Here is a 23,897-nt window from a genome sequence, read left to right as displayed (position 1 = left end):
TTTTTTTTGTTTTTTTTTTACAAAAGATTTGCCAAAATTTTTCAAGACTTAAATGAAAGGCAGGACAGCGAGTGAAATATCTGACTGAATGTGAGATGTTTTTTCTTCAGTCTGCATACTATTTCAGTAGTGATCTGTACAGGCTGACCCCCTCAGACCTTTTGTTTATGGTTGCATTAAATATGATTCCATCTACAATGAAAATACCTCAGATTTAATTTTAAAATAAAATCCAGATGTTGAGAAAGCCTTTCTACTTGGGATTTTCTAGTTCTTTATTTAAAAAGGAACATTTTGGGTTGACTAATAGGGATAGATGGGGTTTTTTAATTGGCTTTGTATGAGGTTCTTATCCATAGTCTGTGTATTACCTAGAGAAGACTTACATCAACAAGCTCCAAGTTTGTAGTAGTATTGCCACGGAGGCAAAGTAATGTACTGCTGTGGACAGGGAGTGCAGCTTGTGTATTTAAGCGACCCTAAAAAAAAGGCCAACCTAATACAACAATATCACATATGCTATAACTAGAATATTTTCACAGCTTTACCTTGCCATCAGTCCCTCACAACAAGCAATTAAAGCCCTTATCTTTACTTTCTTGAAAGCCACCAGACTCGCTTGACAAACAGTAATTTTACCTTGAACAGCATGAGTTGGCATACTGCTGCATTGATCAGTTAGGTTGTGTTATTGTGTGACTTTTGTTTTTAAAAGAGATAGTTAAGATTCACCAAAGTGAAGTCGGAGTGGTAAAATGAGAAGTTTTGTTACCCTGCCACCATGTCGAAGTTGAGCCAGAACCAAGCACTGCCCACCGGACGGAGCAAACGTTTTCATTTTATAGTTAAACAGTACACTAAAATAGTTTCTGGAAACATTTGAAGCAAGAAATAGGCAATGCAGGAACATAACTGCTCAGCCCTGCCTAGCTGACCAGCAGCTCATGAGCAGAGATTTACTTGATTGACAGCTGTGTTAGAGTCTTCTGGGCTCTGATTGGTTGTTTTTGTTTAGATGTGGTAGATTCTTGTAAATGCAAATAGGAGCACTAGAATGTTGTTTTCACAGATTATTTTTCTCATGCACTACTATCAATATATACTGACAGTTTTAGCAAATATGAGTGAATTTTATGTAAGTTACCATCTACTGCTTTTACTGATTAACAGTTGCCTTAAAATATCCAATCAATTTCAATATTCAATATTATTATTAATATTTCAATATTCAATATTCAATTTAGGATATTATCACAAAATTACACCTTTAACTGGATTGGAGGTCTTTCATTTATTTTAACATGTTTTTTTTCCCAAACAGTTTGCCAGTCAAATTATTAATTAAACAGCCTTTACTGGCGTTGGATAAAATTCAATTGTATTTATCTGACAACCTTCCGATGGGACATCAATTGTAGCCGAGACATATGCTTTGTCTAGATATCGATCATATTAATACGCATTTTGCTTTGCAACCATCTGTTGTTAAAAGATATTAAAATCCTTCTGCTAGCTAACTAGCTAGCCACCAGAAGTTGACGTGACAGTTCAGTGGATGTTGGATGTAGAGCGTGATTGGCAAAAATGAACTGAGGAATCTTTTGAACGACTGACGCGTGCTGTGTGAAACGAGCCTTTAATTCGTGTCTGATCTGTATGGAGTCAGCTGTTCGAACATAAGGTGGTGGATGAAGTAACTGAAAGCCACACTTGAGTAAAACTACAGATATCTTACCAGAAAATGACTTTGGTAGAAGTCATAGTTGCTAATTAGAATATTACTCAAACAAATGTCTTTAAATATCTGACTAAATATCAAAAGAAATTTTATGATACTGACTCTTCGAAACATGTATTAACAGCAGTTTTCTTGTGCTGCATTGAGACGCCTTTTACAAGTATTTAAACCATTTGACTGTTATTGGTTTGATTTTTTTTTTTTCAAAACATGGGGAAAATAGCAACTTGCAAGAAATGTTACACAAGAAATGTGTAATGAAATTAGTAGATTTGAAATGTTATTTTTGGAAAATCTGGGTAAAAACGTCTAGAGAGCTATATTTATAATAGTCTTTTTTTAAATATTAAAAATTATTCTACAGAATCATAATTTTTAAGCAGTTTTTTAGAGTCAGTTCCTTTTTTTGTTTGTTTTACTTTCCTGTATCTTTATTTTATTTTCATTTTCTGTACTTTTTGGTCTTTTCTTCCTATGTTGCTGTGCACATTACTCTTTAAGAAAAACTTTATTTTTTGAATGTATATTTATTATTATTATTGTTATTATTATTAATATTATTATTATTAATATTATTATTATTATTATTATTATTATTATTGTTATTATTTATTGTATAGGTGCTTAGAGGAAATGTGGGGGAATACATGTATACATTTTAGCAATGAAATTTAGTGGAGTAAAAGTGAAAATTGACAAAATTTTTAAAACTCAAGTAAAGTACAGATACAACCAAAAAATACATAGGTACTGAAACAAAGTATTATTACTTTGTTACATTTCACCACTATGAACATCTGAGTACACATGAATCCACACCTAAAGACACCTAAAATCCCACACTGAAATCTGCTCATTATTTCAGCAGTCTCACCATCACATTTCCCCAGAGCACAGAGGACAGCCCAACTGTATGCTGACTCTCCTGATCAGCTGTGACCCGCAGCTTAAATTGCACATCAAAAAACATTAAAAAACTCAAAAAACAGTGTTAAAGGCAGTGTTAAATAATATCCTCTAATACTGTTCATATATCACCAAGTATGGCACACCCCCTTCTCCAGTCACCTGGTGTACATCTTCACCACTTGCATGTATGGACCATGTGAAAATTAGCAACGTTTGGAAAAAAGCAGCTCTCATACAAACACTGAACTCCATATCTTCATATTAGTCCTTATCATAATGCAGGACAAGATCGCCATAACAAAACTAGAATAAATAAATAGGGTTCACCTATTAAACTTCCATCTTGAAATGATATATCAGGGCAGGCAATCATTTGTGCAAGGTAAAGCAATCACTATGATTGCTATAAACACCAGTGACACTCAGTTGTTGCCATTCTTGACTATTAAGAGATTCATTGTAAAGATCCACTGATCAGCCAGCTTATTAACATTCATGAGGTGCTTTGAATTGACTGTTTATGGGTGAATGTGGGCATGCAGAGGGCAGGATGTGGGGGAGACTCAAGCACTGACAATTTGCAGACTGACAGGCGTACGCAGTTTTACAAATCTGAATATTTTTCAACTCATTTTTTGGCTGTTGTGTGTATGTGTACTTTTAATATGGATCCTTTGTACCATTTTATAAATTAGAACCTCAGTGAGCTATAAAATTTAATTCATTTTTGTGAGCATTCTGACACCACCTGAATGCAGCACAAAGACGCAAATGTAGCGGAGACATCTGCAACTTGCTCCTCAAATAATGACAGATTGTCTGTCAGTGACATTTCTGTAACATATTTTAAACCTACATAGCTTCTTACATACAAAAATGATGTTGAATCAATACATTAAAATGAATATTTTACATTTATTAATGTAAACTGATACATGATGACTTGTACTGCATTGATAACAATTTTTGTGGGGTGGGTAGCTTTTGCTGTCAAATATGCATGTACTTTACAGAGTTTCATGGAGAAACTGATCTCACATTTTGCAAATTATCAATATTCAAAAGGTGCAACACATATACATGCATCAACTCGAAGGAACCAATACTGTGAAAGAATCAGTCCGCCCATCTATTAAAAAGTGGGTGAGGCTAAGGTGATTTTTTTCTCTACCTGCGCTCTGGCATACTTTCCTCTTACACTTCACTGAGAGCTTCCTGGATCTCTCAACACACACTCTGAAACCTCAGCACAAATTGTAACTTCACTAGCAAAATGATCGTTTACAAGGATATTATCAGCGGTAAGTAATCATGCTTTTCTTCAAAGAGAGAAAGGGAGACCAAAATTATCAGAGTTAGATCTAAGAAGAGATGTGAACATGAGGAAGTAGGTAAGACAAGGCTGGCACATGGTGTGAGAGGAGAAGCTGTGGAGGACAAGCCAGTCAGAAGCATGAGGGATTTCACTTTTGAAAGGATCAGGTGAAGATTTTGGCCTTTCTTGCAAAAAAGGGGGGAAAATTTATAGCCACAATGTCACAACAATTGACAATTGATATAATACTGCAATAATATTTCTCCATGGTTTAGGAGTTTCTGAAGAGGGTGTTCAGCAGCAGTTTAGAGAAACTTTTAGGCTCTCGCAAACATCTGGAAAATAGAGAATTTAGAGTGGGAAATGGGGAGGAAGGGGTTATTTTATTTATATAAATGAAGATTTTACTTTTAATCCAGCAGATGGCAGTTTAGAGTATTAAACACTGTAATGTGCGTCACACTCTGAAAACCACTCCCACTGGATGCAAGTTTTATGCCTTCTTGCTGGTGACAGCCGTGGCCTGAGGCATTATTAGTTTGGCTTGTCGATCCATCTGTCCCATTCTCGAGAACGTGGTATCTCAAGAATACCTTTCGAGAATTTCTACAAATTTGGCACAAATGTCCACTAAATGACATATAGATTACACTTCAGTGGTCAAAGGTCAAGGTCTCTGTGACCTTGTATCCATTTTCATGAATGGGATATATTTCAAGAAGGCCTTGAGGGAATTCATCAAGTCTGGCTCAAACGTCCACTTGGACTCAAGAGCAGACTTATTTGGTGGTCAATATTCAAGGTCATTGTGACATCATAAAATGTGTTTTTAGCCTTAACTCAAGAATAAATGAGCTAATTATGACAAAACACAATAGTCTCATAGGATAAAAATTATGAAGCAATGACATTTTACAGCCCAATTTTATAGCCCAAGCTCAACTCACTGTGACATCATAATGTGCTGCAAAAATATTTTTCTGGCCATTACTCAAAACTCTGAACCAGAAGGGGAGACTTTTGGCTATCTTGGGAAACTGCTGAAACTGTACTGATTGTATAGATTTTCTGTGCTGCTAGGGGAAGATGTATGTGAAGTTCCATGTTGCAGAATATACAGCATCCATATTTAGAGTATTGTCAACATTAATGGCTACTAATGAGCGCCGACAGACATGAATGTAACTGTAACCACAATGTAACTGGTTTGTGGAGGCATGCAACCACAAGGCGGTAAGTCTTATTTCTTCCTGGGATGGCTAAGGCATGACCTGCCCTCTGCCTTACTCTGCCTCTGATTGTCTTTACCTAAATGCAGACAGGGAAAGACTGGGTTATAATCTACTGACGTTGAGTGTAAAACCTGTTATACTAGGTGTAATTGTCTTCCACAAAGTCTTATTTAATTCTTATGAGCTATGTCTCTCAAAATAGTTTTTGATTTATTATTTCTTGTTTTTCCATGCATGTGAAATCATAGTGGAGTGTATATATTTAAGTTGTGTGCAAAAAATACCAGATAAATTGCATCCCATATAGATTAGGTATTGGACAATGCATTTTATTTTATTAATATGGAAAGATTTGTAATAAAAACACAGATGTTGTTAGCTTAGTCTAGTTGTTGGTACGGCTGCAGACAGCGCAGCATTTACCAGAGAACTACAGGTGGCAGTTAGCCTTCCAGATTAGCCACTTGGACTAACCATAGATAGTGAATGGGACTAACTAGCTTATTGCGGCTTCCGCTGTCTCACTGGAAGATGCACCTATAAGCATTTCTACAGTAGCACTCTCAGGAATACAGTGGATAAAAAAAACTGAATACAGCATCGGACGCAGTTACTCATGGACACGAGGCCAAAAAAGTTCGACTTCCATGTGTAACATTTTCCAGATCTTTACATTTTTTAATCAAACCTAAAGGCGTAGATCGCTACAGTAAGGCCCCAATTCCAAAAAAAGCTGTATGCTGTGAAAAGCAAAAATGACAACAGAATGCAAATGATTTGCAAATTCTTTATGATCCATATTCAGTTGAAAATAGTACATGACAAGATAAACTTCAATTATTTTTGTAAAATGTATACTGGTTTTAAATTTGATGCCTGTAACACATTCAGAAAATGTTGGGATGGGGGCAACAAAAGACTTGGAAAGTTGTAGAATTCTATAAATGACAGTCTCATTAACAGACATGAAAGGGGCATCCTATAAATATTCTGTTGTTCACAAGCAAGGATAGCCACATTGTGAAACACTGGGCAAACAGTCCTCAACTCACTATTGCAAGGACTTTAGGATTTATCATCTACAATCCATGAAATCATCAAAAGATTCTGGAGAGACTCCTAAAAATCTGGAGAAATCTGTGAACATACGGGGTGAAAATGAAAACCAACAACGAATGCCTGTGACCCTCTACCCCTCAGATGGCACTGCATTAAAAACTGACATGACTGTATAGCGATACTACCTCATGGGTTCGGGAAGTTCAGATCGAGATGGTAACATTAGTTACTTATTACTGTGAAATTTAAGCTTGACATCCAGTGTATGAATCTTGTAGTTTATGGCACTGTAACTTTGCTTTATGTTCATTAAGTGTGACACTGCTTCCTTCCGCAGGTGATGAGATGTTCTCGGACATCTACAAAATCAGTACATCCAATGATGGCCTCCTCTACGAAGTTGAAGGAATGGTGCGTAATTGTTACATATGTAGATGGGATTCAATTCACTTCAATTTTATTTATAAAGCCCATTGTCAAAAAAAAAAGTCTGCCTCGGACTTTACATCATATGACATCCCTGTGTCCTTAGACCCCCCAACGACTAAGGAAAAACTGCCCAAGAACCCTGTAGCAGAGGAAAAAAATGGTAGAATCCTCAGGAAAAGCGACTGAGAAGGGACCCGTCTTCCAGAACGGACAGACGTGCAATAGATGTCGTAAAAAACAAACTACAGCAGATGACAAAAATGACATAGGAAAGAGAAAGAGAGAGATGTATTGTAATGTTATTTCAAATGACAGATTAAATGTCAACATTATTTCAGTTTTATTTAGCTGCCCTTTATTTTGCTTATTTTAGGAGATGAAGTGAAGCTCATCCTCAACACGGCTGAGCCAAATGTGTAATGACATGGCCGCATGAGCTCTAACTTTTCAACATGAAGCTATATGATCTATCTGACTATCTATCCACCCATTTTCACTGTCATTCACCATGAGCTCATGCTCTCCACCTCATCATGTCTGTCCTCTCTGCTCCCCTGCATAATGTGTGTAGTTCATCACCAGGACAGATGACATTGATGAGAGATTGATTGGGGCCAATGCCTCTGCTGAGGAAGTAACAGAGGGCACTGAGACATCCTCCGTTTCTGGTATAAACATCGTCCTTAACCACAAACTGCAGCAGACGGGCTTCAACGCGAAATCGTACAAAATGTACATCAAAAGCTACGTGAAGGCGTGAGTATCAGTGCCTGAGGATCAGGACAGGAGGTTAAATTGGTGCATCCTCAGCTGTAACTGTGGGGTGTGTGTTGGATCTAACAGACTGATTCTTTAAAGTTGGTCATTTCTGTTTGCTTGTTCAGCGTTCTGAGCTTGCTGGAACAAAACAACCCAGAGAGAGTGGAGGCCTTTAAGAGGGGTGTCACACCAGTAGTTAAGAAGATCGTGTCAAACATAGATAACTATCTGGTAAAGCTCTCATTTTACATAATCATGATACCTAACACATTTGTAAACCATAGCTGTCATCTTCTTAACTGCACTGTCATAGTCTATGATTAGCATCTCTTTTCTGACATCTACTGTTTGTCTCACTACAGTTTTTTACAGGAGAGTCCATGAACACAGAGGGCATGGTGGTACTGCTAGACTACCGTGAGGACGGCACCACGCCATTCATGCTTTTCTTCAAAGATGGTCTGCTGGAAGAGAAATGTGTAAGTACTCAGCTGAGTCTCTAAAACCCACAAGTGACATGAAGTAACTAGTTGTTGTGTTTTTTAATTTGAAATGTGATTCAGCTTTAGAAAAAGAAAAACGCATTTTTCACGCAAAAAAAAACCAAAAACATTTTGACATGTCACAGTATGAAAAGCACAGGAGTAAATAAAATAAGTGATGACTGAATTCTATTTCACTGCGTCAGTTTCAGACTCCTGATATTGTTCATGCTGACTCACTCACTTACTTGAGGCTCATTTATAACCCCTTTATGTACAACAATCCATCCCAAACACTGTAAAAATCACTGCCCTCATACTTCCATATGATCTTTATGATATATAAAAACATCCAATAAGTGGCCCTAGAGAGTCAAAAGTTTCAGACAAAAACAAACAAGGCAACAGTGAAGGAGGTCGTAAAATGTATCTTTTGATGGAGGCAGTGCTATAGATTGTGTTGGAGTATGAGATCATTTAATACATCATGACAATGTTAGGCAGTAACTAGTTACATGTAATAAAAAAAAAGTTATAGTAATAAATCAAAAAAATGTGATATAATAATAATTTAGTTACTGAAAAAAATGTAAGTTAATTAGTTACTAATCAAAATGTTGGTGATTACAAAGGGGTTACATATGAAAAAGACATTTTTAGCAAAAAGTTAATATGTTGAATAAATCATTTATTTTGCTACTTTACATCTTTTTGCCATATGTATGACCCCTTTATCTGGAAGTGAATAAGACACTGTTGATGTTATCAGTGATTTTCCGTCTAAATTATATCATTTTCATCAGCTGTGAAAAAGCCAAATTTAAATGTATTTTGTAGACAAAGATATTTTTGATCTTTGCAGTTTAGCTCTTTGTGACATAAGATTGAAAAACTCTTTTAATGTATCTTAACTTTAATATTGGGGAAAAACAGAAGAATCATAGGGTGGCAAAGTCATTATCAGCTTTTGTTGGATGACTTTCTTTTGGTTACTCCAAGGACAGAATCTGAGCTTCACATTTTACAATATTATAATCTAGATCATCTATTCTGTGAGTTTGCTAAACTACTAATTAAAATTGTTAACATTATGATCTGCAAACAAGTGTGGATGGTTTATGGAGAGAAAACCATGCTCTCACGAGCACTGTGTCTTTTTGGTGTATAAAGAGACCAACAGTGTTTAAAACACAGTGTTTACTATGATAGTGTTGAGTCAGTTTATGTTTAATCAAAAATGAAAGAGTGTCTGAACTCATTTCAACATTTTGTAGCCACCATCTGGTGTAGTTTTCACAGTATTATTCTTAGATGGTGCTGCTGCAATCACGCACATCACATCACGCAATGTGCGTGGGACACCACTGCTGGAGGGTGCACCAAAAACAACCCAATATGATCATCATCACTCATTATTATACAGTACGTACTGTATTAACTCAACTACCAGTTGAGGCCATTTCAGACAAAATGCGGTCTGAGCTGTGCTTGCTGCTGGTTCAGCATGCACTGTGCAGCCGCAGAACGAGCTCGCCAAATGGTGCACTTTTAAGTTATTACATTTACTAATAAAGTTACTTGTGTCAGACCAAAGTTTTTTAAAAATAAACATAAATTTAACAATTGGACAGAAACATCTAAGTGGTCTTGCCATCATCACCATCAATGCAGAACTTTGAGCTCAGAAGCTTTTATATAGTCCGAGTCACTGTGACTTTACACAAACAACAACAATCAGTTTTTTGACAACTTGAATTGGTTAATTCTTCAGTGCACAGAAAATTAAGAACTATTAATTGTAAAAAGATGCTTGGAATACAAAGTATAATAACGTGTTTTCCTCTTTCTTGCAGTAACTGGAACTACATCTGTAGCAGAAGGATTGCCATGTTGCACAGTGCCTGAGCAGAAACATTTTTGTACAAATTTTTGGCCAAGGGCCAAATTAAACATGACTCGTCCTTCCTTTTTCTTTCTGGCTTTGCTTTGTTTAGTTTATTACCCAGAATTGGCCAATTTCTTTTAAAATTTATAAAAGGTAGGACAGTGAATGAAGCTCTGCCCGTATGTGAGATGGCTTTTCTTCTGTCTGCGTACTGTCTCTACAGGTTGACCTCCTCCGGCCGCTTGTTTTTGGTTGCATTAAATACAATTCCATTTACAGTTAAAATACTTCGGGTTTCATTTGCAAATAAAATCTAACGCCACCATTTTCTGTTTTATTGTATTTTGGTGAGATGTTCATTAAGCCTGTACATTTTCCCGGGCTACGTTCAAACACACAGGTGTTGGGTTGAATTACAGGAATAGTTCACTTTTTGGAAGTGGGTTTGTATGAAATATTTTTCCATAGTCAGTATATTAACTGCAGTAGAGAGCAGTTGGCATGCCCCCAGTTTAGAGAAGCAAAGCAATGCACTGCTGGGGACAAGGGCTGCAGCAAAACATATTTTAGCTTTAAAAACATAAAAAATCAATATCACGCTCTATATTTAGAATATTACATTCTTTATCTTGTTGTGAGACAGCTATGTCCGATGAAGAATTTAAGCTATTATCTTTGCTTTTATTCAAAGCCACCTGACATCTTTGACAGAATTGATCATTTTACCTCACAGAACATGGGAGTTGCTGGTCTACCGCTGCTTTGATCAATTAGTTTGTGTTATTGTATGATTTTGGTGTTTTAAAGGGTTAGTTCAGATTCACCAAAATGAAATGTGAGGTAAAATGACAAAGGAGTTGTTTGATGGCAAGGTAATGCAGTGAAGGGCATACTTAAACTCACACTGATTTTTTTCAGTGGCTAAAATACATTTTGCTGCTGACTGCTCTACAGTAGTAAATTGCTTAGTTTCTACTGCGGTACTCTTGCCTGCCTCTTTAAACTGGGGCGTGTCCATCACCATCTGCTGTAGGTAATACGCTGACTATGGATAAAAACCTCATACAACCTACTTTAAAAAAATCCCAGATGTCCCTTTAAATTGTACATATTACCACAGAGCACAGTGAAATGACTTGAATGCGTGGAAAGTAATTTCTTTTAAATGGTGCTGCTGCAGATGTGTGGCCCCTCTGATACTGACACAAATGCCGATCTTTAATTTACGTGTTTCAGTGACCCATTTATCAGGACTTTACACACTTTTCTGTATACTGAGTTCATGTTATAATGACATTGTCACTTTAGTTTCATCTTGCATAAACCAAATTTCATTATGACAAAAACATGACACCTAGTGCTTAATAAAATGTAACCCCTGACCTTTCAGTGTATGTTACAGAAAGGAATCAGATATGCTGTTTTAATGAATATCAGCACAGAGAAATGAGTGCAACTAATTGTACTAAGTCATGTCGGTTGATCAATCCCCTAGAATTTAAAGTTGTTTAAACAAGGAAGCATGAAGAAGACTCGTGAATAGGTTCAGTGAACACATCAGAACACAACAACTAATGATTGTACTGTACGAGCACACCACATGTATTTCTTATGTTACCTGATGTGTCTACTAGAACCCTTTCCCTTACTCTGATTGTCAAGCTTAAATCAAAATGCAGATCTTTGGCTTTTGGCAGCTAACACGTGAGTGGTTAGTGTCACTGACGGAAATGGCGTCAGCTCTTTTTTCAATTCTGTCAGTATGAAATATTAAATAAAAATAGTTTATACACTTGGAGCAACATCACAAATCTTGTGCTGCTCACATTTATATTACATCTGTGACATTACATGTTTTGAGTGACACTCAACATGTTTCAACTACTAAAAACAGAGAGCAGCAGCTGGTTTCTGCCCTGTGAGATTTATTGTAAATATAGTTTAAGTATATCTGCAGTTGCTATAGTAACAAGAGGCCAAATGGGTTTTCAGTTATTTTGCACTTTAATCTTTGTTTTCTCTGATTCACTGTGGCTGTTAAAATTCCCTGACAGCGGAGGGTGTCTTATTCCTTGGAATACATGAAAACATAAATGCTGTCGCAAAGCACATGTTCATACTTGCACTATACTTGTTGAATGAACAAGCCAAACGGATTTAATAAGCTACAGCTGTTGTTCCAACACTAAATCATACAATTCATTGCTGCTGTCCATTTTGAATGTACACTATTTTTTTTTAAGTCTGTGGTTTTTCCAACTTTTTAGGCAGGAGAAGCTAGAAAAGCTTTACAAATAAACTATAATTGACCAAAAAAACCCACAATGTTTACTATGATAGGATTTTTCAAAATCAGTGGATCCCAAACTGGGAAGCACACATAACCAAAACAGTAAAATAAAGTAAAACTAAAGCTGAGTAGAGCCTCTTTACAGCAGACGTGTCAGACACAGGCATGACTAATAAAATCTTTGATTAAAGCAACGTGTTGCAGTAACTGCTGGAACAGAGAAAAACCGGTTCTCCCTATGACACACCTACTGTAACAGCCGAAATACAAAGGGCGTCGAAGTGACACGTCACATAGGTGGGGCAGGGTATTTTTTTACCTGCTACACACACATGCAGTGTGTGGTTGCTGCCGGCTGTACTGGACACATTACTGGTACCAATACAAATTTAATCATACATGTCAAGTCAGTCGACTACTGTCACACAGCTGCCTGTTCAGCCACTGAAGGTTCAGGGAGACTACAAAAAATTCAAAAAGTTTTAAGCTTGAATATCTCTGACTTACTGAATTCTACCAATCACAAGGTAACTGTACTCCACCAAAGGTCTGAATACATTAATAAAGACACAGCTAACAGCTTCAATCTTAGATGTCTTCTAGAGATCAACTTAAAAAGGAGAATATCAGGTCTTGCATTCAACAAATCACTTCGAAACATATTTGAATACACTATTTGCATTTTAGTCCCACCTTCCACTTTGAGACAGCCAACTGTTCTTCATTTCTCCACTTTAAAAACTTTAACTGAAATCTGTTAACAATATGTATATTATTTTATGTTAAAGGAGTACTTCACCCAAAATCTGGTCATTTGTATATTAATTACCCTGTTACATTGAATTTGTAAAGAAAACACTGTTTTTTACGCATGGCTCAACAATGATGAAGAATCCAGAAACATTATAGATGAATTGGAGTAAAGGGGGTCCTGGCTCAACTACAGCAAAACTATATCATCTATATATATATATTTCTCTTATTATCAAGTGTGTGTTTACATAACTTAGATGTTTTGGGGTTTGTACTGCGTGCCAGATTATCCACAGAGGTCTCCCTCTTTACAACAAGTGTTTGGTCTGTCCGATCTGGGTTACTGTAGAAACATGGCGGTGCAACTATCTCGATAAACAAGGACCTGCTCATTGTGAGCATCTTTCTATGGTAGCAAAAACACAACTATTCTAATTTTCAGGTGAAATATACACAAAAGAAGATAATCTTATTAAATTTTATTAAATTATTTCTGCCAATATATCCCCCTAAATCCTTCACAGTGGATCTTTATAAAGCTGTACTAGCCACTGCATAGCAGACATTTCCACTAAATGATAATCTTAACTTAAAATTATGAACTCAAAAACATTACTCCTGCTTGCATATCCCATAAACAATATTTTCTTTCTAACACCTATATTTAGAAAGTCACTGAAAGACCTGAAATGTGTATCTGTATTCTCTCCTGTGAGATGAGACTTAACGTCCGTGAGCAGGCTGAGAGGAGCCAACAGGAACTACGCCGTCTGCATCTCCTCTTCCTCAGCAGACTGGTAGTGTCGGTACTCTGGCTTCAGCTCCCAGGTGCTTTTGTGGGCTCCCTTGCTGTTGTACATCCCAATTTCCCTCATGATTTCTTTCAGGTAGGTCTGGAGAAACAGGCTGAGATTAACAGACTGCAACAAACCACCTGTATCTCCTATTTGACATTTATTTCTCTATGGCTGTTAAATGTGTTACTATGCATCAGGCATACCCTGTGTCTATGGTGTTCCAGTGGAGATAGTTTTTTTTTTTTTTTTAAAGATTACTTTTTGGGCTTTTTATGCCTTTATTACATAGGACAGGTTAAGCGTGAAAGGGGAAGAGAGAGAGAGAGGGGATGACATGCAGCAAAGGGCTGAGGTTAGAATCAAACTCGAGGCCGCTGCGGCAAAGACACAGCCTCCATACATGGGGCACCCGCTCTATCCACTAAGCCACTGGGCGCCCCAAATAGTTTTTGCTAAAATATGTTTAACTATTGCTTTAAGGAACTGTTTTAATTTTGGTAAATCATGAGTGAGTAAATAAGGTAGACCCGCTAAAATAAAGGCTATGAATGTCTTTCCCATTGCCAGTAGAGCACAGCTGTGCACACAGCTGTGCAGCTGACATGCATGTACTTTTCTGTGTATGTGTTTGTGTGTGTCATGTTTGACGTCAGTGACAGGCCAGCAATAAGGTTAGTAAAATGTAGCACTACTGTACTTTTACTTCAATAAATGCTTAATTTAATGCTGCACTTGGATTTCTAAAATCAAAAGGCAAAGTGTTTAAAAAATGACATAATGTGGTTTGCCAGAGGTTATGTAATTATTCCTCCCTACACAGTAATATTTTAATCAGATATACTTTTTTTTAACAGTTCAAATACATGGAACATGGTCATGATGTGACACATCTGAAGCAGCATGCCCACAGCAGAGCATGTTTATTGTAAAAACTTGAACTTAAAATGATAAAAATGAATACCTCATTGTAAAAGAGGGAACGCATAGAGCAGCTTTTTTGTTTCTTTCAACTTTTTACATTAACGTTAATCAGTTAAATCAATGCATCCTGTTGTTATATGCAACCAAACCATGCATAACTAACTGCATTGTCTTTTGGAAAAACTCAATACATACAGGCCAGATTATGTCTTGGCTGACATTTTCTGCCCATTAGCAGTCTTTGTGCTAAACTAAGCTAACCAGCTGATGGCTATAGCTTCATATTTAGTCTGAGGGAGAGTATAATACTGATTAAAATGCCTGACCAATTTTAGACTACTGTTACACTAACTGGTGGTTTCCCTGCAACTCGTACTCACACAAAGCTTTGTTTCTCATTTAAACCTGCTTAGACCTTTAATTTCTGTAGTGGCAGTAACATTTAGTTTCATGAACAGAGATAAATCCAACACAAACCTAAAGTCCTATTTCTTAGCAGGTGATGTAAAACACCATTCAGTTGTGCTCTGTGAGAGACCATACAGTCCAATGACCACTGGGTGTCTCCGTTGAGCTTGTAAAGACGTGTCCACTGCACCTGACGACTACCAGTGATATGATTCAAGACTTTTCATAATGGGTATTTCGGTTACTTTAGTTCACTTAATTTGAGTGTTAGCCAAGTGCTTTAGGAGAGAAATGATGGTGTGGAGTGTATTGCGGCGTTTGACTCCTACTCAGCCGATGGTTATGCAATCAGATGCAATCAGAGGGAGAGGAGGACCTCAAGGTCTCATCAGCACCTACACAATGCTGTTCTCTGCAAGCTGGAACGGATCCACTGCACTGTATTGATTCATCTCATGTTTGTGTGTGTGTGTGTGTGTGTGTGTGTGTGTGTGTGCGCACGCGCATGCTGGCTCAAATTTCAGCCACAAAAGATAGTGTGAACAGGCATGAACGTCGTGCCGTGGGCGATTTGTTCAAATTTAACAAAGCAAGGTGGATAGTGGGCAGGTGTATTGTTTTTTTTGTGTGTATGTGTCTTTTTTCAAGCTATATTTTTACGTGTGATTGTGTGCATGTGTGTGTCTGTGTTTGTGCTGCTCACCACAGGTTGTTTGGTGATGTCCACCAAGTCCTTAATGTTGTAATACTGGTGCTTCTCGAAGGCAGAGAAGAGCATGTCCAACACAACCTGCCGCTCAGCCCTTACCATCTTCCCCTCTGACTTCTTCTTCCTCTCATGCTCCACCTGAGATGCAGGGTCAATGTTATTACTTCTGATATTACTATTATTAATAATTACACTTGTAATAAAACTTTGATATTTTATTTTATTTTATATTTTTGGACCCTTTTCTGGACTGATAGAAACAACAGTTTTTAAAAATCTGTCCAGTTCTGAGAAGAAGTGCTGCAGCTGAAATGTAACTACTCGGAACATATTTGCTCTGTCAATGTTTGTCCCCTAAAAAGTGCTTGTTTTTGCAACCTTTAACCTCAGTTGTTATTGTAAGTGGCTGACAACATTCCCTACAGAGAAAAGAAATGTAAATCCTTTCCTTTTTCTCTGTAGGGTCTTTTCATTACACAGTATGTTTGTGTCTCAATGTAAAGTTATGACCCCTAAGATAGATTTATAGTTAATATTTATTTGTACTTTTCAAAACTTATACATTACGTTAAAATTTACTCAACATTTTTTTTTAACTGGTTAAAGTATTTTATTTGTACTTGCAATAAACTGTGCAGAGTGTTTTTGCACATTGAAAGTTTAGTCTGGCAAATGAGTATTGCATTTTCATTAAAGGTCCAATGTGCAGGATTTAGAGGCATCTATTGGCAGAAACGGTATATAGTGTTCATAACTATGTTTTCATTAGTGTGTTATCACCTGAAAATAAGAATCTTATTTCATTAACTTAGAATAAGCTGCTTATATTTACATACGCACAGATCCTCTTCCACGTGTCTCCCAGAATGACGCCAAGATTGATTGTAAAACCAGTTGCCATATTATTTTTTTTATCAATTGAGTAATCAGTTAATCAGCTAACTGTCTCAGCTTTAAGCATGACACACACATACATACATACATACATATGTTTTCCCAGATTGAACACTCTCTGTGATTACTAAACTGAAATTAATGTCTAAAATTGGTAGAGTGCACCTTAAAAAAATACATTTTAAAAAGATTGCTAATAACATGATATTACATGTGTATGGTGATAATTTACAGTTCAACTTTTGACGTTCAGTCGCTGATTCAGACGGTTGTGTGACATACAATAAATGATTAATGAGACCTTTAGATTTCTTTTAACTTGCTATACATGCAGGGCAGCCCTGCAACAACCTTCATTACTGTAGTGGTTACTATACTGGTTTTGTACTTCCTACTTAAGACCATTTGTAACAATATCACTTTATCAAATGGGTCATAGCATGTTTTAGATCAAACTGGTTACACACACATAAAAATATCCACCCTTCCTGATATTAATTCTCACATTGAAATCGTGGTTGGCAACAGGCTTGAAGATGGTAGTGACGGCTCTCTCCAGCTGCTGCGACAAACGCTGTGGCTTGGTGGACTCTTCAATCTGCAGCCTGACACACGCACGCACGCACGCACGCACGCACGCACGCACGCACGCACGCACGCACACACACACACACAAAGAAAGATAAAGTTTGCTTTGTGTTTCCGTGATCTGACTTGATGTCTGCTGACAGATGTGCCTGTCGGCACAGAGACAACTGTCAGCACCTTGAGGTTAAACTAACCAAATAAGTAATAGCAGCTGCTCTGCTTTCTATTTATTTACTGTTCATCTTGACTTGGCTGAATATTAAACACATATTATACACATATACATATAACATATAACTAAATTTCTAGTGACACAAACAGGGAAAATTACAAGCCTAAAAGAAATGCTAAAGACATTATGAACTGCACTGCTGCTGCCTGATGTTGTGTCATAATTACCATGATATATTCATAAAGATATATTAAACATAAAAAGCTATGCTAATTAAGTTATTAGTAAAACAGGCTGAGGCATTACAAACTATTTCTATCAACATAGTTTTTTAATATTTTATCTTATTTCTTTGTAGATGAGTCATATTTCATATTGTTTATGTTCAGAAATGCAAATTTAAAACTCATAGCATTCCAACTGAATAACAAAAAAAATCCAACATAATAACAATCAGTGAAGAAAAACACAAAAGTAACTCTCTCTAAATGACATATATATTAGTATGCATATTTATGTGGCAAGTGCTCCATATAATCACTTTAACTACAGTAGGGGCCTGCAGTGAGGTCTGTGCTAAAACACTCACACACACACACACACACACACACACACACACACACACACACACACACACACACACACACACACACACACACACACGTATGGCCATGACAACATAATGTCCTGCATGTTGCGTAGATTGCAATGATGGAGGGCCATTTGTCAGCTGCCATCAAAATGAGAAACTGCAAAACTGTAGTGAAAAGTGAGGACTTGTCAAGTCAAAAATGAAATAAAACTGCACAGTTCAGATTGTACTCTAAAGCAGACAGTGGTACCATTCTGACACAATGAAGGAGAATCCCAGCCATATGATAAGAACAGATATTTGTTTTTTGACGACAGATGACAGTAAAGTGTTAGCGAGGGTCAGGAAGGAGCATTTCTTCGCACGTCAGTTATGTACTCTAAGTGCTTTCCTGTGATGTGTCTTGCTGATTCTGTGTCTGACACATAACGGTCTAACACACTAAAGCAAACTGTGTTGTGGGTTTGCCTTGGGTTGTATTGTAGCAGTGCATCTGTCACAGTGATGCAGTTGCTATAGCAATACCATGCACTAACTAGCTGGAACAACAGATTCCAATGAAGAGGAGACAGAGATTATTTAAAAAGGCAGAGAGGCCTCGAGTGTTTAGTGTACACAAATTAACAGTTGCAGCGATGCCCCGGTCAGCATGTCAAACTTTTCAACTCCTGCTGGAATTAAATTGCAACACTTGAATAGATTTTGTCCAGGGGTGAAAAAAACAAGCACAAACACTGCCCTGACATTTGTGTGTTCATGAACAAAAAGAATATCTTTGGCAACGTGTGCAATCCTGTACTGTGAAAGAGATACCGTGACATGGAATGAATATATACTTTGGCCCTACCACTAAATTTTGAGTCCCACTGTGTAAGTAAGGGTGTCTTGTTTTTTTTGAGGGGATGGGTAGGTAATGCTCATCCAGCCCTCCAGGTGGCTCTCCAAAGGGAGCGTTTTCAGATGCAGACTCCAAACGAAGCTGTAGAAGAAAATTCAAGGAATGCTTTGCAAACAAAAGAAGTCTAAACCATGGATGTCTGAAAAGACCTGGATACAGCATCGACAGCGGGGCCCCATTCATTCGTATGAGAGTTGTTCAGTGGGGCATGAAGCCAAAATGGCTCAACAGCCACGTAACTAAAATTACTCGGCTGATCGACTCTGCTTGGGGCAATGCGGCTGACCTCTAGTTTAGCACTCCGCTAGCTTGAATGGGGATCGGAGACTGTATATAAAGACGACATGAGAGCTCCCCCAAAGTAAAGCCAAAACATCTTGATTACCCCCTGGTGACTGGCTGCAGTACAGGTCATGATGCCCGCGCTTTTGCTGAAGCATGACTTTTCTACGATATACGATAGAGAAGCACTTCTCAACATCAGAGAAAGTGTGGGGCTTGGACTGAATGCAGCAGACTGTGAGAGGATCCCCACAAACGGCAGACACCGAGCGGTCGGTCAGACCAAAGGGGAGAAATGAAACCGGAAGCGCCAGACAAAGAGAGGGAGGAGAGCCGGCATCAGGCTGACCCGACTTGGATCGAGAGCTGTTCCTCTACCAAGCCTTCTTCTGGCTAATGTCCACTTGCAGGAGAAAAAAGTGGATGAGATGTGATTGAGGCTCACTCAGCAACGGGAGAGCAGAGACTGCTCTGCGCACATCTTCACAAAGACATGTTTAACCCCTAACATCCTGGATCAAGCTGTTGCACTGGATGGGTGGACCTTGTTGGGAGCCATAAGGAAACAAGACTCTGATGCAAATTCAAAAAATGCACTGCAGGAGTTGAATGATGCCACCAGCAGCAACATGCCCAAGTAACCAGCGTGAATCTTCATGGTAGCTGCTGATTCTAATCAACTTATTCCTCAAGTCCCAATATATAGCTGGATCAAGGACAAATGTAATTTCATCTTTTAAACTTTGTTTTAAAAAGTGACTAATAAATCTATCTTTACCTTCTTCTGCCTTCTCCATATTAGTTGATGGGACATCGGCCAAACTAAAAACTCAAAATACACACCAAATAAATTTTTCCCAAAGATGGTTTCTGTAATTTAAGGTAGCTCATATCATCCTCAGACTGGTTCAAGTGTTTGCTTTTCTGATGAGTTTGGTTTTAATGTTTTACCTTATTTAATAAAAAATGGAATTTTCTGCCATGACAGACAGCTGTGCAAGTCAATGTGTGTGCTCGTGTTCAGTGGCACTGCTCAAGTTACGGAATTCACGTCCTCCCCACCTTGTCAAACCTTCTGATGAATCATTTAAAAAATCTGTAAAGAATTTCTTGCTGTATCAATAATACCCACCTGATCTGTGTGTGTGTGTGTGTCAGTGTGTGAACTTTAGAGTGATTTTATATTTTCATGCATATGACAATGTCCAATTTAATGTTGATCTAGGGTGGTCCTCTTGTCAAGCCCCTTGAGGGTTTTTAGGACCTCCTTGCATATTTCCCATTTTTTTATGATAATTGTAATGTTGACTTTTAACATGTGCTAAATAATAAATAAATAAATAAATAAGTTTGGTCATATGGTCGTATCGGTGGGAACTACCTCACCATGGAGATTGCTACTGTGCAGACTCCGGCTCTGAATGATGTTGCCAGTGCCAGATGGCAGCGGCCATATCCGAGATATTATGGCTTCGCTTAAGCATAGCGGGGGTGAGCGGGGAATAGTCGACCATCCTTTTATACAGTTTATGATGGGGATCAAATAATTTAATCTTGCAGCTCTTTCAGACTGAATGGATAAAATCTTGAGAGAAGCAATTCATTTCACAAGGGTTGTCCCACCAAAAAAATGTAGCCACTGATTTACAGATGTCTCTTTCCCAATTTAAGTCAATGGGAAAAAGTTTTTTCGGGCCGAATGTCATCATGTGATGAACCCTGGAAACAGCAGTACCCCTGTTTGGCCCATATGAAAGCTGGTTCCAAGCCTGGCGCATTACCTGAAGGCCTGGTGTTGACATAGACATGCAACATGGCTGCTACTAGCAACCTTGTTGTATGTGTTAAGTATTGTGAACGCTGATCTGCATGGCCGTGATCCCCATGTTTGAAGTCCCTTGTATCTGCTCCTCCATTGGAGCAATCAGTGGCAAAATAACAGTACACATGTATGTGTACCAGAGAACATTTTCTTCATCACCAACAGAGCCAGTTAGTAAATCAAGCGTTTTGCCAAATCCAGTGGGAAAAAAGGTGGCAAAGTCTTTTCCTCTGAGAAACTCCACGACTGCATCATCTTGTTCTTGTTTAATTGTTGTTTTTGACTCTATTACTGATTTAACTTCACTTATCACTATGCTTACTGTGCCAATGCTAAAGTTAACAATTCTTGCTGCTCGAGCCGCCGTTACTGTTTTGAAAGCAGCAGCATGCATGCTACGTCATCTGCTATTACGCAGTCCCTGATTGGCTGCTGACATTTTCAGCTAAACAGCTGATCCTTGTATGGCCCAACTAGACTGTGGTGGATTGAAATAATTTGGGTAAAGTCCAGACTGACACAGAGAGAGACAAGGTTAAGAATGTTTACCTGGCTAAGAGAGAGGTGACAGCCAGAAAGGTAACTGCAGTGGAGAGAGGCAAGGGAGCAAATGTATTTTTTACATTTGTCTCATATTGCAAATTTTTGCAATGAATAGAACAATAAAATGATTCAGACTCAGTGTGCAAGGTTTCTGTGCATAATATCTTTTTTTCTAGATGACAGATTAAGAAATGCATGGGAAAAAAACAACTGTGTGCAAAGGCCTAAAGATTTTTAACTCTTTCCCCTTGTGGCTCCATTGTGAAGGGCCATTACTGAGTCAAGGGCATATCATTGAGTTTTTTGAGGGTGGGACTGAAAATTAGAGTTAGGTTTTCATAAGACACCGGGAGCTTTCTAGCGTTTACATTTCCACATATTTTGCACAAATATTATGTTATCATCCGATGCTATGGTTTTTTTAATTGATGCTGGAAGTTATATGACTATATATAACTGAAACATCAATTTGCTGCATTTCTATTTACAGTTCATTCTCTGCAGCATCCAATTATTCTAAGTCAGTGCAGTAATGAGGTACAAAAACATTAAAATTCACCTTTGTTTTGATGTGTCAGTCTTTTCAAACTACAGTGTTTGTGTGCTAAACAATTTCAAAGTTCACTCACTTCTTCAGCTTCATGTAGTTGTCATTGACGACCGGTCTACATTCTGCTCTGTGCACCACCATCCCCTCCAGACTGATTTCATCTACAACAAAGACAGTGACTCAGCTGCTCAATCATGATTCAGACACATGCACACAGACGCAAGGAGTTTGTTGGGAAAAAAAAGGGTAAAACTTTAAGTAAAACTCCACATTTTGTTGGTGTGAAACTTGTATATACTTTTCACATTGAGTAAAACAACTCACTAACAACAATAAAAAAGAATTGCTACAAAATCCAGAGGAGGATATAAAATAATATAGCTAAAGAATCTAAGATCGGCACAACTGTTTGTACTTAGCCACAGAAGAGACTAAGAACACAGTGCGTATTCTAACAGAGCCCGACAGAGATGGCACAAATGCCAGAAGGACAGCCCTCTCTGCAGAACTTCGTGGCCGTTTACCAAACTGTTATGAAGAGCCACTGAGGAGGAACTACAATGTCACTCCACATAAGGTCACACAGTGGAGGCTCTACACACAAAGCGGGAGGGTATACATAAGCAGGTAAACTGTGCAACCGTCTTGTCACGCTTCAGGCTTTTCTATAAACACCAACGTACTCCTTGCTGTTCTGGGTGTGGTCTCATATTGTGCAGCATTTCTGAGCAAAAACATAACATCCTCTAAATCATCAAACGTTATGCTATAGGAAGCATTGTGGAGCTGTGGTTGATTCATTGTCTAGTTTCTTCTCAAATGTGAACAGGGTATCTACAGCAAGGCAAATTAATTTGAATACTTTTTTTTAAAGACCTTTTTAATGCCACTCGGGATGAATGTTAGTTAATTATGAATCAACTTTTTTTTTTTTTTTTACAGTTAAGCTAAGAAAAATTTTAATTGGTGATTTCTACTACCAATGTGGAATTATTCCACTGCTTTAATACCCAGAGATTAAGATATACCAGGGTTGGTTATATTATTTAGAAAAAAAAAAAAAAGATTATTTTTGGAGATTTTACAGTTTGTCAGAAAAAAAAGCAGAAAAACAAGTAATTCACAAAATCCTACTTCCAATGACATGACATTAAGACTTTCAAAAAATTGATTTCAGACATTTTAATACCATGTGCTGCTGTGCTCTGTTTTATGTCATTGTAAACTGACATTCTTTAGGTTTTGGAAAACAAGCCACATGAAAACATCACCTTGGACTCTGATAACTTGGGATGAGCAATTTTCATAATTTTTCGGACATTTTTATACAACACATTATTAATAGAAACTTAGCATACTTAGCATCCATTGAAGAGGTTATCTTGCACACCTACCGTCTTGTAATAACTTCCACATTCATAAAGTTAATCATAGTTTTTATTGATAATTTTAAAAACAAGTTCAAATAAATTATATTTTATATAATTCAATGCAGTTCAGCAGCACAATCACAACCAACACTTTTGACACAGTGTCAGCATAGTAAAGCAAAGGCTCATATATACATACATAAATACTGAAGTAGCTGTAATTTCTGTCAATGGTTCTTCTACAAAGAGCTGCATAAAGTGGAATGTAAGGCAGCATATGTCGTCATGTCTGGTTTTCTTGTTTTAACAAATGTGCTAAGTTGTAAAATTGGAATCCACCAGCCATAGCGGCAGATAGAAAAAAAAAGTTTATATTCAACCCTGATTAGGACAATAAAAAAACTAACAAACTGTTCTGGTCCAGTCAATCAGTGCAAAGTAAGTACTGTAGTACTACCTTGAGGTATTTCTTGCTACTTTACGCTTCTACTGCAGTGTAT

At 37.6% G+C, this 23,897-nt stretch overlaps 2 protein-coding genes across 2 annotated transcripts in view; one reads left to right on the top strand and one right to left on the bottom strand.

Moving 5' to 3' along the window:
* Window positions 1–3,834: 3,834 nt before the first annotated feature.
* Window positions 3,835–10,133, top strand: LOC121948820 (translationally-controlled tumor protein homolog). The gene is made up of 6 exons (XM_042494303.1): window positions 3,835–3,948; window positions 6,591–6,664; window positions 7,254–7,438; window positions 7,567–7,672; window positions 7,804–7,920; window positions 9,777–10,133. Exons 1-6 carry the CDS (start codon window positions 3,921–3,923, stop codon window positions 9,777–9,779), a joined length of 513 nt encoding a protein of 170 aa, XP_042350237.1. The 5' UTR covers window positions 3,835–3,920; the 3' UTR covers window positions 9,780–10,133.
* A 2,990-nt stretch (window positions 10,134–13,123) lies between these two features.
* Window positions 13,124–23,897, bottom strand: part of LOC121949101 (general transcription factor IIF subunit 2-like) — a 59,461-nt gene continuing 48,687 nt past the window's right edge. Inside the window, exons 5-8 of the mRNA XM_042494701.1 lie at window positions 22,107–22,188; window positions 17,086–17,185; window positions 15,681–15,824; window positions 13,124–13,744 (exon numbers count right to left, since the gene is read on the bottom strand). Coding sequence (XP_042350635.1) covers window positions 13,613–13,744; window positions 15,681–15,824; window positions 17,086–17,185; window positions 22,107–22,188 — 458 coding nt within the window. The 3' untranslated portion in view covers window positions 13,124–13,612. The remainder of the gene's footprint in view (window positions 13,745–15,680; window positions 15,825–17,085; window positions 17,186–22,106; window positions 22,189–23,897) is intronic.

Source organism: Plectropomus leopardus, chromosome 10 (assembly GCF_008729295.1).
Source record: "Plectropomus leopardus isolate mb chromosome 10, YSFRI_Pleo_2.0, whole genome shotgun sequence".
In the NCBI taxonomy this organism is placed as follows: Eukaryota; Metazoa; Chordata; class Actinopteri; order Perciformes; family Serranidae; genus Plectropomus; species Plectropomus leopardus.
Note: the sequence above shows the minus strand (reverse complement) of the source record. Positions and strands in the feature narration are given on the sequence as shown.

Coding starts and splice junctions, on each gene's coding strand:
- LOC121948820 (XM_042494303.1), top strand. CDS start 3,921: ATGATCGTTTACAAGGATATTATCAGCG. Junction 3,949..6,590: donor TTACAAGGATATTATCAGCG/GTAAGTAATCAT, acceptor TTCCTTCCGCAG/GTGATGAGATGTTCTCGGAC. Junction 7,439..7,566: donor ATCAAAAGCTACGTGAAGGC/GTGAGTATCAGT, acceptor TTGCTTGTTCAG/CGTTCTGAGCTTGCTGGAAC.